The following is a 13,693-nucleotide window of genomic DNA, read 5'->3' on the forward strand; positions in this document are numbered from 1 at the left end:
GATAAATCCCCTGCAAAGTATTTGGGTACATCTTCAGACGGGGACAGCCGGCATTACCTTCCCAGACAATGATAAACAATAGGTACACCACACTAATAGAGTGTATTAAACTTGATTAAAATTCCAGTGTATACACAGAACAAACACTCCTCTCAAGTGTATTTCTCGCTTTACCTCAGGCTTTCCCTTGAAAAAAAGGGGCAGGGAAGGTGGATGGGGGAAGGGAGAAATAGGGAAGGGGGGGGGGGGGGGGGGCTCGGAGAGAGAGCGAGAAGGGTACATGGCTTTTCAGCCCTCAGTCTGCTGCTGAGGAAATCCTACTCTCTGGAATGCCATCAAATGCCAGGCATAAGTCTGTCTGCCCTATGGCTCTCTGTGTCACAGATTGACTACATGTGTGCCGTTCTAGCTCGCTGGGTTATTAGATTATTACAACTGCTAACTATGCACTGTGTAAATGCATACATGTATTAAATGTAGTGCACAGAGTGACCATACTATAGTGAGTATGTTTCCTTTCATTTTCGTTGTCTGCTACATCATTGTAACTCGCTTCTCTAGAGGATGGATATAAGTTACCTCTTCTCTTGCACCTCCCTCAATGTTTTAATTTTGTATGAGGTTTTTTTTTTTAAACTATTAATTGGGTCTAGGATGCTAAGTAGCACTTTGATATATCAATTGTGCATTAAAGTGTACAATATTGTGTATCTGCTAAAATTGGTTGAGCAATCCTTGCCATATTTAAGAATACACTTGCCATATTAACAATCGAAATAAAAATAATTGATTTCTTTGGCTAGATTGCTTCTAATTTGAAGTCTATTATCATGGAGTAATTTGAACAGGTGCATATTTCATGCCCCGCATCTCCTCCTATCAGAGCAAATACAGACATTGCACAAAATATGCACCAGACACAGGTAACATTCATCATGGTTTTAGCAGTCTCAAATGATTAAGGACACACAACGATTATGGCGATTAGCTGTGGTATGGGAAAAATCTTGAAAGGAGCACACAACAGACCACACACAGCCCGGTGAATAAACTGCATGTCTCTCTGCTACTCTCTTGTGCTTCGCTCATCTGTGCAGTCACCATGGCAACCTCCCTTGCAATTTTCATGATTCGGGCTAGACAGCCTTCCAGGCACTACTTGCATACTCATCAAGGCGGGCAGACGACAGGCACAGGTAGGGTAAATATCACGGGGCATTGTCAGCACGGCGATGCTGCATCCTTCAAGAACACTTTTCTTTGTCCTAACGCAGAGAAAATGAATGCATTGATCAACGTCGTACATCTAGACAAGTGTGTATATATTCCTCTCATGAACAGGATGAATGCACGTACACAATCTGCCACTGCAATTGTGTATAGATTATGACTGTGACATTGCTATATGATACTCTGTGAAGCGCTGACTTTGCATCAATCCTAGTTACACAGGAAACTATGACAGGTCTATGACTTTTACTGACAAAAAAAAGCAATAACAAACGAAACATGAAGACAATAATCACTGTCAACATAAACATGACTCAGTAATTTCCATAAAAATCACCATAACTAGCTATCAGTCGTTGTATGCATGGCCAAGTAAAGAAAACCGACAAATCATTGTTTGTGGACACTTTGCCAAAACGTTGGCTCAACATTTGCAGTGATCGGTGACAGAATGCCACATACACTGTATTCTGTACATTTAATAACCAATGTTTGTCAGACATTCAGTAGCACATTTCATCACTGTTGGACTCCAACTGGGTTAGAGTATTTCAACAGGCAGTCAGTGACTGACTCACACTGGTAGAAATGTCCCATTGCATGCCCTGCTTGTCAACCGATGGAGACATCATGGTGACCACCAAGAATCAGTCCAAAAATACTGGAACAAACAGTCTTCGGTACCAATAGCAGAGAATTAGCAGAGAATTTTCTTTGGACCATGGATGTGGTTTTGATATCAAATAAAAAGCCGACGACAAATGTGAAAAAACAGCAACAACAAAACTATGACTGCATAAAATCTGCAATGATCAACTACCCACAGGAGGTTAGGTCACATACTGGCGACTACTGTATTAAAAGCTGTTATTTTGGTGAGGGTTTAACATTTTTTCGCGAATTTTGTGAATCACAGATGGACCGCGAATTTAACAACACACGAATATTTCACCATACGCTAAGGCAGTAGTGCCCTTATGAAGGCCTCCGTGGCAATTCACAATTTAAACAACATCTCACGAAAATGTCCGTGACCTCCTCATTTGCGAAAATATCTGTATGCGAAAATAACAGCGTATACAGTGTACTTGTCACAGCTGGTAGCACTATGGGTGACAGGGATAAGAGATGAATGTTAAAAGTAGTAATGAGTCTAGGATGAAAACTCATCCTTCACAAATCTGTGATTCCTTATCAATACTTGACTAGATTTATTCACTGCATGGAAGTTTGTTCCTTTGTTACTACATGTACAACTGTATGTACTCATCAAATTTTCAAATACCAAATTCAATATTTTTGTGGGAGGATTTTTACATGTACCTAGCCTTCATTAATAAGACAGTTCCTGTTTTTTAATTACTGTATACGCTATAATTTTCGCGTACATAAATTTTCGCGAATTGCCGCTGTCACACATTTTCGCAAGTGGTTAAATTAGCGATTGGGGGACCAGAGGAAATATGAAGTGGCAAAGAAAGTGTTAATTTTCAACTTACTAGCAAATAAGAATGATACTAGTTATACACTGCATGAAAAAGACTTGCCAAACTCTGCGAACTAGTAAGTTAGAATTCAACATTTTTGAAGTGGTTAAGTCCATCGCGCTAGATTTGTGACAAGTGGTCCCCTTGCGATAATGGATTGGCTCTCTACAGTATCGTAAGTAGACGTGGACGTGCGTAAACAAGCTTAGCCAGTATGGTCTGTTCGGTAAGCCGTGACATGGTATACTAGTACTGAAATGTTCGTATCATCAAGGCAAGGGATTCATTTTGGAAGGTGATATTTTCGCGTGTTGTTAATTTCGCGAATAGCTCCCGACTCGCAAAATTCGCGAAAATAAAACCCCCGCGAAATATATAGCGTATACAGTACATAGTGAAGCGGAAATCACTATCTCTAAATTTTATTTTTTATTTTTGGTATTGTTGCACTATTTACATTATTATGTTTGTATCTGTGGAGTGCATATGGAGTTAAATATCTCTTTACAGTCAGTTGATTCTGGTGAGCGTTAATGCAAGCACCTACACATGGTTTTGAGGTAGTACCAATTTCCTCCAGTAGTTCATGTAAACATGATTTAATTACAGCTGTATGCACTGAGTAAATACTCGAGTGTTGACACAATCATACCAGCACTCTTGCAGAGGGCTTGTGTAAAATAACCAATGCCCATTCAATGAAACAATGAAACTACGATTAGTACTCATTCCAGATATTTCACATGAGAGTTTACAGCAAAATAGCATCATTGGTGAGCTGTACAGTTGTGCTTGTGGGCATGGCAAGAAAAAAAAATGAAAGCACTGGCTAAGTACTTTACCACTTCTTGTGAATTATATGAAGATCAATAAGATTTGCAATAACTCTGCTGAAACATCAAAGAACCATATGTGCATCTTTCAATGTTCATACACATGTAATATGCATAAATGCATGTATGCATAATGTATTATAAACACATAATTTCTGTTGCCTTGACAGCAATTTGAGGCAACTACCAACCCACGATGCACATTACCCAGTGCAAGAGATTTATGCTGAATGGTGCGTGACCGCAGTGCAAACAGGCCCCTAATCAATAGTACACTGGTTCTGTTGGTGCAGTGCCGTAGCAGGTGCAGAGCACCCATCTTGCTCTAGTCTCGGGAGATTTTTAATCAATAGGGTGCAATGTTGTAAACCTGCAGTATACGTCCAAGAATAGAATCCAGTCAACGACACGGTGTTCCCTGGGAAAATTAAATTCAGTGCAGCCTGTTTTCAGTGAAAATATTGGTAAATGAAGCTTTTTGGACTCCTATCCATTAAAACTTTTTGATGCCAAAGGCATGAAAATCTCATTTATGAGTCTGCAATTAACTCACTGCTTGTTTGAGACAGGTGGATAGAGTGTACAGCCCAGGGGTCATAGGGTAAAAGGAGGGAGGTGCTCATTTCTGACACTCTTTATATGAATTCTTGCCTAATGGTTATCTTAGTTGGCAACATGCCAGGTAAAATGTGCACATTTTGAATTTGTGAATTTGTGAAATTCACATAGTTAACATGATTTACACCATATGTTTCTATAACAGCCTGTCAATAGCACACCTCAATACAAGCGCTCAGATTAAGGGCTTGAAAAGAAAATACACCGGCAGTGGAAAGGTTTTCCATAATTGGAGGCATATTTTCCACCATTGTACATAGGCATGGGAATGCATTAGTAAGCACGTTTATTATAAACACAACCACACTTCCTAATATCAATTCAGTTTGACACTGAACTCAATTTCTGTGGAAGTACTGCCTATCATTAATGGATATTGTCATATAAACTATGTCTGAATTTCTGTCATATGGGCTTCTAAACATATTGGCTAGCCTTGAGTGGGATAAAAATACTCTATACAGCACATACATGAAATAAAAATAATTTGGTAAAATCTTCAGTGGTATGGTTCCTCCTGTGTGTAATATGCAATAGCCAGTCACTATTTCATCTGGTTTGTTTGGTTGGTAGCATCTAATGCTTCTTTTTATACAGCTAGCTGTTTACTTGGTTATGATACATTAATGCACTCATTTCGCTTGCAATTCTGATCATCTATGAACAGACTATAGACCTTAATTCAAGACCCCTTCATATCATACTGTCCAAAATACCTATAAACATAGATTCAAATTCAATGTACACATTTTGAAAAAAAAAAAAAAGTTGTTCCTGCCAACCAGAAGGCTTACCCATGGCTTACCAGTCATAGCAATACATACCAAAATGTCATGTCAGTACCATTCATTGCCATGGATACTAGTTCTAAACAACCTCACCTTTATTGTTGCTGACCATGCTTGCGCCTGGTTCCAACCCAAGCTATAACAAAAGACTATGACATCATCACTTTGGTATTCTATGCGCAAACTAAGTCTCATTACTGAAATATACTCATAACAGCTACAAATGTATAAGTTATGAAAATGCTTTTGCTTGTTTGTTTCTTAATTAACAAACCAAGATGCAGTTTATAGATCCCAAAACTGGCACATTCTCCTATAAATCCCCATCAACACACTTGATTTCAGTTAGAACAGCTATAATCCATCAATGCAGAGTTATTTGTTAAATGTTGCAGAAGCACACATTCAAACTGTTTTCACTAGTATAATTCCTTACATGTCAGTAGTCTTCACAGTTACTGTTTCATAGACTTGATATTTTCCGGCATTAAAACAAAATGGAGGCAAAGGACTACCGCAAAGGATGAAAAATCATATTTTGTTTTCCCACTGGCAACATGTGACTAAAAAATCAATCTTAAAATACATCATGCCTTTTAGCTGGATCAAGTATAAAATTGACTGTGAAAGAAAAGATCAGGGCTGCCAACCTCTGCCAATCCGGAATCTAGTCATGTAGAGTTTAAAACATATTTTGAAGACAAACATCACATTCCAGTTGGAAAATAGAGAGATTGCCTGTTTCAGACTCATGCAAACATTGGCTAAAAATTATCAGACTTTTCAGATTGATAAAAAGGATATTTCCACTCCACGATGCTGATGCACATCCTCCTGACAGGATTGTCCAGCGTCAGACAGAAAAGCGAGCGCGGGGGCCGCGAGGGCACCCCGATGTGCTGCTTCTTCTTGCCGTAAGCGTTGCGCTTCATGCTGTTGACGGTGTTGGCGGCCGCCAGCGCCTGCATCCAGGCGTTGCTTAGCGGTTGCTCGGAGAGCGGGACGGTCGTGGTCTGGCCCGGGGTAGGTGCCCCTAGGCCAGTGGTGGTGGTGGTGGTGGCACTGGACGGGGCCGTGCCAGAGGTCGCAAGAGGTCGTGACCCCGGCGCCGCCTGGGACGCAGGAACGGTCCCGCTGACGTAGGTACCGCTACTGCCGGTCCCGGCCGGTGCAGCATTATTGTATGGACCTGGAGAGAACAAGACAAAAGAAGTCATTTATTTGTAGCCCTTTACATTATATGACTATCATCAACAGTGTCTTTTCTATCCATACAGGATCGTGTTTTCAATATATCTCTTACAGCTTGGTCCAAAGGTACACGATGAGTATGACAAACTTCTGCAAAGTCAAAATGAGGATACCACATACAAATACACAATAATTACCATGAAAATATACTTCAGGGTTGATGAAAATATAAGAATTGATACTGGATGAATAAATTGGTAATCTACACTTGTATGTTACTGTTGGTTTATTTTATCATTAAACTCATTTAACACTGAAGGATTCACTATACTATTCTAATTCAGGGAATTAGTCTGGTGCCAAAGGACCTATATTTTCTATGCATTTTCACAAAGACTTGCCATGTTTGTTACGTGTATGATAATACAACCTTCATTAAACTTTACATATCACGTTCACATACATCTCCAGAGATTTAAATGTAAGAATAAAGATTATAGTCATGCTATTATGCATTTAATCAAGAACTCACTATTTACTGTTTAAGTCATTTATTGGATTAAAATCTTCTGATGGTGGTATCTAGCATTTGAGAGTTTCGGTGATAGCAGTTGAAATAAAATCGATAAACAGCAATGGCTATACCCCTTAGACATTATCATGCTAGCAAATCATGCCAGCAAATGATCTTTATAATTATTTCTATGTGTATTGTTCTTTTTAAAGTGTGTAACATGTTTCAAGGATATACTCAAATTACTAAAAAACCACCAGATTCACCAGATTCACCACTTGTACATGAGCACACATAAACATGCATATGTATGCACCTTCATACACACACAAACACACACACATACACACTTACATATCCCAACAGACAAGACAGAATCTAACCATGGGCACAATAATTATGTCCATTACACGCAATGGCACACTCTCTAATGATGCGACATATGGACTTTTGTTATACGAATTGCCAGGGTGCAAAAAGCCGTCTGTGTTCATGTCCATTAACTATCAAAGCATACTCTAGGATGCGCAGCAAAATGCTGCAGGTACCACAAATGTATACTGTAAGGGCAAAAAAAAAAAAAAAGTTAGAAAGAAAAAATATGCGCAATGATAGTATGTACATGTGACATTTTGATGCACTGCCTGAGAAGTTGAAGCTAGTCTTTGATAATGTGAAGGAGGAAGGGACCTTGCGTCTTTGATGAATGTGATCTAAATGGAAATGAATGTGGGAAGGGATGACACTTATGGAAGCGCCTGTCGTGTTTGCTCCTCTCGAGTGCGTTCAAGCCACTCGAGATTTATGCAAATCATGAAAATCAATATCGTCGGCTCGCGAATCTTCCTCGGCTGCAACAGGCAAAAGCTGCCTCACACCGTACTAAACAGACGTGGATGACATCACCCTATTAGATTATCTACAATTATGGGGGAAGATATACAAAAAGATGTTTACTGCGGAGTTCATGACTATGTGGACAGGCTTAAGAGGGGTCCCTGAATTTGCATTTCATATCCACTACACTACCTTCATAGTGGCAGATCAAATCAGTTTCATTCAGGTTTATGCACGTCAGAGTAATATATCTTTATTGGAGATTTTTTTAGATCCTAGAATATTAATTCTGAAAGCAATGCTCAAGAAGATTTCATGAAATTCTGCACATATTTTTTTTAAAATAAAACGCATCATGACATCTTCAGTAACAGCTTTTAATCTGGTCTTTTGAAATATGATACCTGCAAGGCTTTTAACTGCCATAATTATCTTCATATGTAGACAAAAGTATTCCCTTTAAAATGTATGCATCTGTGCTTGTCAAAACATTCATCTATCAGTCTTCATAAGCAATTACATAGTTATTACATACTCATTGTTTGCTAATGATTAGAAGCACTGTACATTGAAAAAAGACGAACAATTGTTACCACCACAGCATCACTTCCTCAAATTCAATCTTGAAAAAACAAAAAATTTATAGATATATATATATATATATATATATATATATATATATATATATATATATCTCATTCAAATCATGTTCTTGCCTCACATAGTATTTCTTTTACAATGACATTACAATTGTACATCTTATACTTTAAAAGCATTCAAGGTACAGTTCAACCTCGATTATCCGGCCATGTCGGGACCGGCGCTCATCTGGATAAGCAAACTGGCCGGATATGGGAGACACAATGTTAATGTTTATAGCTGCCATCCAAGCTGCCGTCCCAGTGCACTGGCAGCTAGGCAGGTAGCGCACCCCGCAACGGTGGTGTAATCTATGCTACATTGTAGCCTGCGCAAAATTGTAGTCCCTTCTTTACAAAAATAAAGTATATCTTTATGTGAAAATTATACATGTTTTACCTCATTATATACTGAGAAACCTACCATGCACATCTTATGAAATTTACTAGTGAAATAGATCCATGAAAAGATGTTTAAGTCACTGTTTTTTCTCAATTTTTGGATGAAAAAAAAAAAGTCCTTCACTGCGTGAACACGTCCGGATAATAGAGATTTCCGGATAAAAGGAGGCCGGATAATCGAGGTCGAACTGTACCTGGTAGTCCATGTATGGCATGGAGGGTAGTTCTTTTTTGCGAGTGTTTACAAAATTCCAAAACAAGAGCAGTTGTGAATGAAAAAAAAAATAGAGCAACATAATGTACAGTCTATCACTGCAAAGTTTCTTAGGCACGACAGCATCACAAATCCACTACACAGTAAGCATTTGAATGTCAATAAGCATCATGACACAAGATAGATCTCTGGGGCCATACGACTGAATTCTCTTGCAGAGAAACATTTACCACATGATTGACATTTCTGCAGTCGTAACTAATAATCTGTGGTATTTCATTCAATATTTATTGATTCTTTTCTTCTTGTTTTAACACTTTTTTTCTCTTTTGAGGCACACTTTCTCTTTGACGTAATCCAGCCTGTAAATGTAACAATGTAAATCATGAAGTGTGATCACAATTTAGAAGGGTGTTCTTGTTACCGTATTACATGGAGAGTTTAGACACAAAAAGCGACATATCCATTTTTATCAACTTGAGGTATTTGGGGTAGAAGCTCCCAAGAAAACAAAGAAAATAATTCACACATATGTGTGATAATTTTGATATCTTCACAGATATTTTTATGTAATGAATAGAGTATCACTGAAATTATTAAATTTGTCTCTACTTGACAATGACCTTACTCAACTAAAACAAAAACTTTGAAATGGCGTTTATCTGTTCTTGTAGCCCGTGTAGTGGGTGATTGTAAGTTCTGAATCCCTCAAAGTGATTTAACACGGAGTAAAAAGACCCAGAATGGATAGGACTGAGCGCATTGGACGACATACAGTACATTAGAATTGACTCCCCGACTTCGGTCATCTACGGGATGAGGGTAAGTGTTAAGAGATGACTGGGGACTTAATTCAGGAATATGGTATCTGTCATGACATTTTTTTTATTCTCCTCACTTACAATTTCATGGCATGATAACAATACTCAAATAAACTGGAGGCATCACCTATAAAGAATAACAAAAATTCAATGTTCATGCACAATATCAAATAGTTTTCATTCCTGCTCCCTCCCATGTCGGCAGACCATGTTGTCAGACAGTACTTCTGCAAATAAATATGCAGTATCTCTCGCCTCAGCTTAAATGGCACAATGCCAATGGTGACATTTAACACAACATTCATGAATTGTAAATGCCTGAGTGGATATTGGGAGGGGGAAAGCAATATAACATTCTCTTCCTGATTCATAATGCGATGCCATTAGGGACAATCTGTTGGACCACATGGCTACATAGCTGTCAGTTTGAAAGGTTATTGATCAAAAGGAATCATTTTTCCAATCAAGACAGTTGGTCATTAGTGGCACTACACTGTAGCCTGCACACAGATAGATTCTTTTCTTGTTGTTGTTGTTGTTGTTTTTTTGTTCTGACTAGGTCATGATGGCTGGTGATCGATGACACTGAAACGCAGTGCATTTACAGGGTCACCTGACTCACAGACACATATCACATGACGCACAGAATGTATTTTTGTCATGTACAGTGTCATTTCATAGTAAACCATATTTCTGCACCAACCCTCAGCCATGGCTATCACAACCCTCAGAGCAGATTTCATACTATCTGAGGAGAAAAGTATGATCCTCACATTTCTCTGTACCAATATATATGAACTAGTCTCTCACTTCCACAACCCTAAATTCCCAATGCTCGGAAACCCTACAAGCATTGAGAATTTAGGGTTTCTGGGACGAACACTGAAACTATGGCTTTCTATAGCTCAGTCGGTAGAGCACCGGGCTAGCAATCTGGTGGTCTCAGGTTCGAATCCCAATGGAATCCCATTTTCTTTGCTCATTTTTCCACTAATAAATTATATTCCTTTCTGGTCAGTTTCCTTCTGTTTGCATTTGTTACATACTAAAAAAACTGCATCACTTCGGCAATCTCTTGCATTTATCCCCAAGTTGAATTATCATACGGGTTTATGCCAGGTTTAAGTGTGTGCGTGTAAATTGGAACTACACGTAACATGAGAAATACTGATGATGCTGGGCTTGTATAGTGATGACTTTATTCGGTCAAATTATATACACACTATAATGACAGTGAATCATGCTCATAATCTGTGGCATCCAATGCTTTGGATTCAGTTAAATGAAAAAGCTTTTACCTCTTCTGTGCTGAGCATTTGGAAATAGATTGATACTTGTACATGTCCTCTTTCAAAAGTTCGGATACACACAAGTTTTTAGAAGCCTTCTGGCTAAACTGTGATACTCATTGATGCCAACTCACAACTATACTTTATCATCTAACTTAGATGTGCCCATGCGATACTGTGTAAATGAGTGTGCTAAATATAGACACTTGTTGAAGTCTGCATGTGTTACCTTGGTATTCATAAAATTCAGTCAATATATGATTCTTTTTAATCTATTGTAATGTGCAGACCACACTGCATGCACACATTTCATGAGCCCAATCTTTATTTGAAGTCCTCCCCCCCCCCCTCTCTCTCTCTCTCTTTCATAATGTACATGTGTATATTTCATAGGATTGATGTGAAAAAGGAAAGAAATCCTAGTTATGGAGGATTAAGTGATATGCTAGGTATCCCCCGGCTACCTACACATGTAGTTATTCCACACTCAAAGACTGGCTCCTGTCAATAGCCAGAGCCTCTGGGAACAATACAGTTGACACACAGTTCTTTCAAATTATATTCTAAAGTACCTTGACCCGCTCATCATGGTGAAAGGGGGCTCTTGGCCTATAGATGATATGAATACTATCATCATCATCATCAATTTTACTAATGCAAGACTAGTAGTTATATACATTTTTTTTTTTTATTTGGATGGCCATCTTTTGGTAAAATATTACAACAGAACCAGACAGACTATAACTTTATATTTAATTCATTGTTACCTGGATGACCTTCAACAGGGGATCATTTCAATCACAACAACAACGAAACATTTGATTTTTTTTTAAATCAAAGGAATCTTGGCACAAAGAAACAGCTGGTGTCCATATTAGACCATGATGGTGGCCTCGACCTACTCAAATCCAAGTGCATTCCGTTTCAAAAGATGGATATGCCTCATGTTCTTGCTTTCAGAAGCTGTTAATTCCAACGAATGAAACACTTCTTGATGTAAGAAATGATAAACCTCAATCTAAAGTCAATACGGGTACCCACATACCAGCATTTTGAAAACGAGGTAAGTTTGTTTAACCTTCGGTTATCTACACACACACACACACACACACACACACAACAATGGGGTACACCTTTATCACTTCTTATTCTTATTGTTCTGTGTAGATCTACTATAAAAGTTGGGTTTTGCACCCCATAAGCTTGATGGAATAAAGCAATCCATTGTTCTGTAGACTCAACCATTTAGCCTACTGATTACACATCCACCGGTAACATATTTTTCTCATAGTCATACATAGAATACTCTCAGTACTAACATACAGTTGAACCTCTCGTATCCGGACAAGTCGGGACCGGGGCTCATCCGGATAAGGGATTTGGCCGGATACGGGAGACTCAATGCTTTATACATGTACATATACATACACATGTACTGATGTAGCCCATTGTAGTACCACATGTAGTAATGTGTATACTGCAACCTTTTCATTGTTACATTTGGGGATGTTTGGGGATGGTAAAATGTCTGAAGGTAAGCAATTTGGAAGGAAATTTGATGTAATATGTATGTCAATCATGTTGGAAGTAATATGTAATTCATGTGTGTTTGTGTAGGAGTTCTCACGGAGTTGGGAATTCCCCTTTCCTCCCGTATGGCTTTATTTTTTTTTTTTAAATTCACGGCGAGATTGCGTCCGTATAATAGAGAGATCCGGATAAAGGGAGGCCGGATAATAGAGGCTCAACTGTAGTTACAAGGCTAGCATGGATATCAAACTTTACATAACACCTAAATAGATCCTTGTCACTTGATTGGTTGTTTTGATATTGATTTGTCCAATTTTACTATCACATCATCATTCCTGCAATTGTGGCTCCATTTACCGTGCAATTTTTGATCCATGCGATATGCTCCAATTGTACTAATGCCGAGAGCCTGGTGCACTACGCATGCAAAACGCAAGCTTGCGTTTGCAGTGTGCATGTGGTCAAGCACATCGACCAACAGCGCACTAGCTTATTATAGCGCTCAGTACTCTATCGATCTCCTATTCTAAGATCCCACACAGTCTCTCTTGTTTCTAAATTCATAAAATATCACAAGGATCTATTTTTAGGTGTTATAATATAAAACAAATTATTTTTTCTTTTCATTTATTCAATGGACAGAATTAATATTTCATTTGGTGAAAACTGACATTATTGATCCATTCAATGAGGCTGTGGCTCACTGAATGTCTGATCATTACATCTTTCATCTCATGAAATATTCTGTCCATTGAACTCATAAACATTCATTCAATAAAAATTCTATTTGCATAGGGCCTACCAATTTTCAGACAGTTGAGGAACTTAATTAAAATGATTACACTGCAGCAACGAAGAAAATTGTGTGGAAGAAACAAGCTATCTTCAGTAGATGTTGATATAACTATCAAGTTGGGCCTAGAATTTTTACATCTCTCTCATCCTTTCCAACCTTTGAAATGTTAAAAAGGACAGGAGGAAATCTAGGAGTAGGACTCGTATACTGTTACACATCTAAAAATCTTACACTCTGGTACAGTTTTTTACTCATCCGAAGCAGTTTGCGCTTGCTCTGCTACTGCTAGACGCCTCTTTTTCTTCATAGGCCTACTTTATTTTAACTTTCAATGTTTCACTCGATCGCATTTACCGTTCTCATCCTTCTTGAACATTTTTTTAACCCAACTATTTCCCAAGAAGTCTGATTGTGAGGTGTTTTTTTCTTCCTTTTCGCAAATTCCAATACTTTCAATAACTGAAATGACGGTAGAAACAATTACTCGAGTATTGAAGCTAACTTC

At 38.3% G+C, this 13,693-nt stretch overlaps 1 protein-coding gene across 2 annotated transcripts in view; it reads right to left on the reverse strand.

Annotated features, from left to right (window-relative positions):
- Positions 1-4,971: 4,971 nt before the first annotated feature.
- LOC139724088 (uncharacterized) overlaps positions 4,972-13,693 on the reverse strand; it is a 105,706-nt gene continuing 96,984 nt past the window's right edge. For both annotated transcript variants that reach the window (XR_011710408.1, XM_071635289.1), the window contains exon 2: positions 4,972-6,145. Coding sequence is in view for 1 of the 2 variants with exons in the window: in XM_071635289.1 (XP_071491390.1) it covers positions 5,721-6,145 (425 nt within the window). In the remaining variant the exon portion in view is untranslated. The remainder of the gene's footprint in view (positions 6,146-13,693) is intronic.

This window comes from Diadema antillarum, unplaced genomic scaffold (genome assembly GCF_040938485.1).
Source record: "Diadema antillarum isolate AM-2024a unplaced genomic scaffold, OU_Dant_1.0 scf00000207, whole genome shotgun sequence".
NCBI lineage: Eukaryota > Metazoa > Echinodermata > Echinoidea > Diadematoida > Diadematidae > Diadema > Diadema antillarum.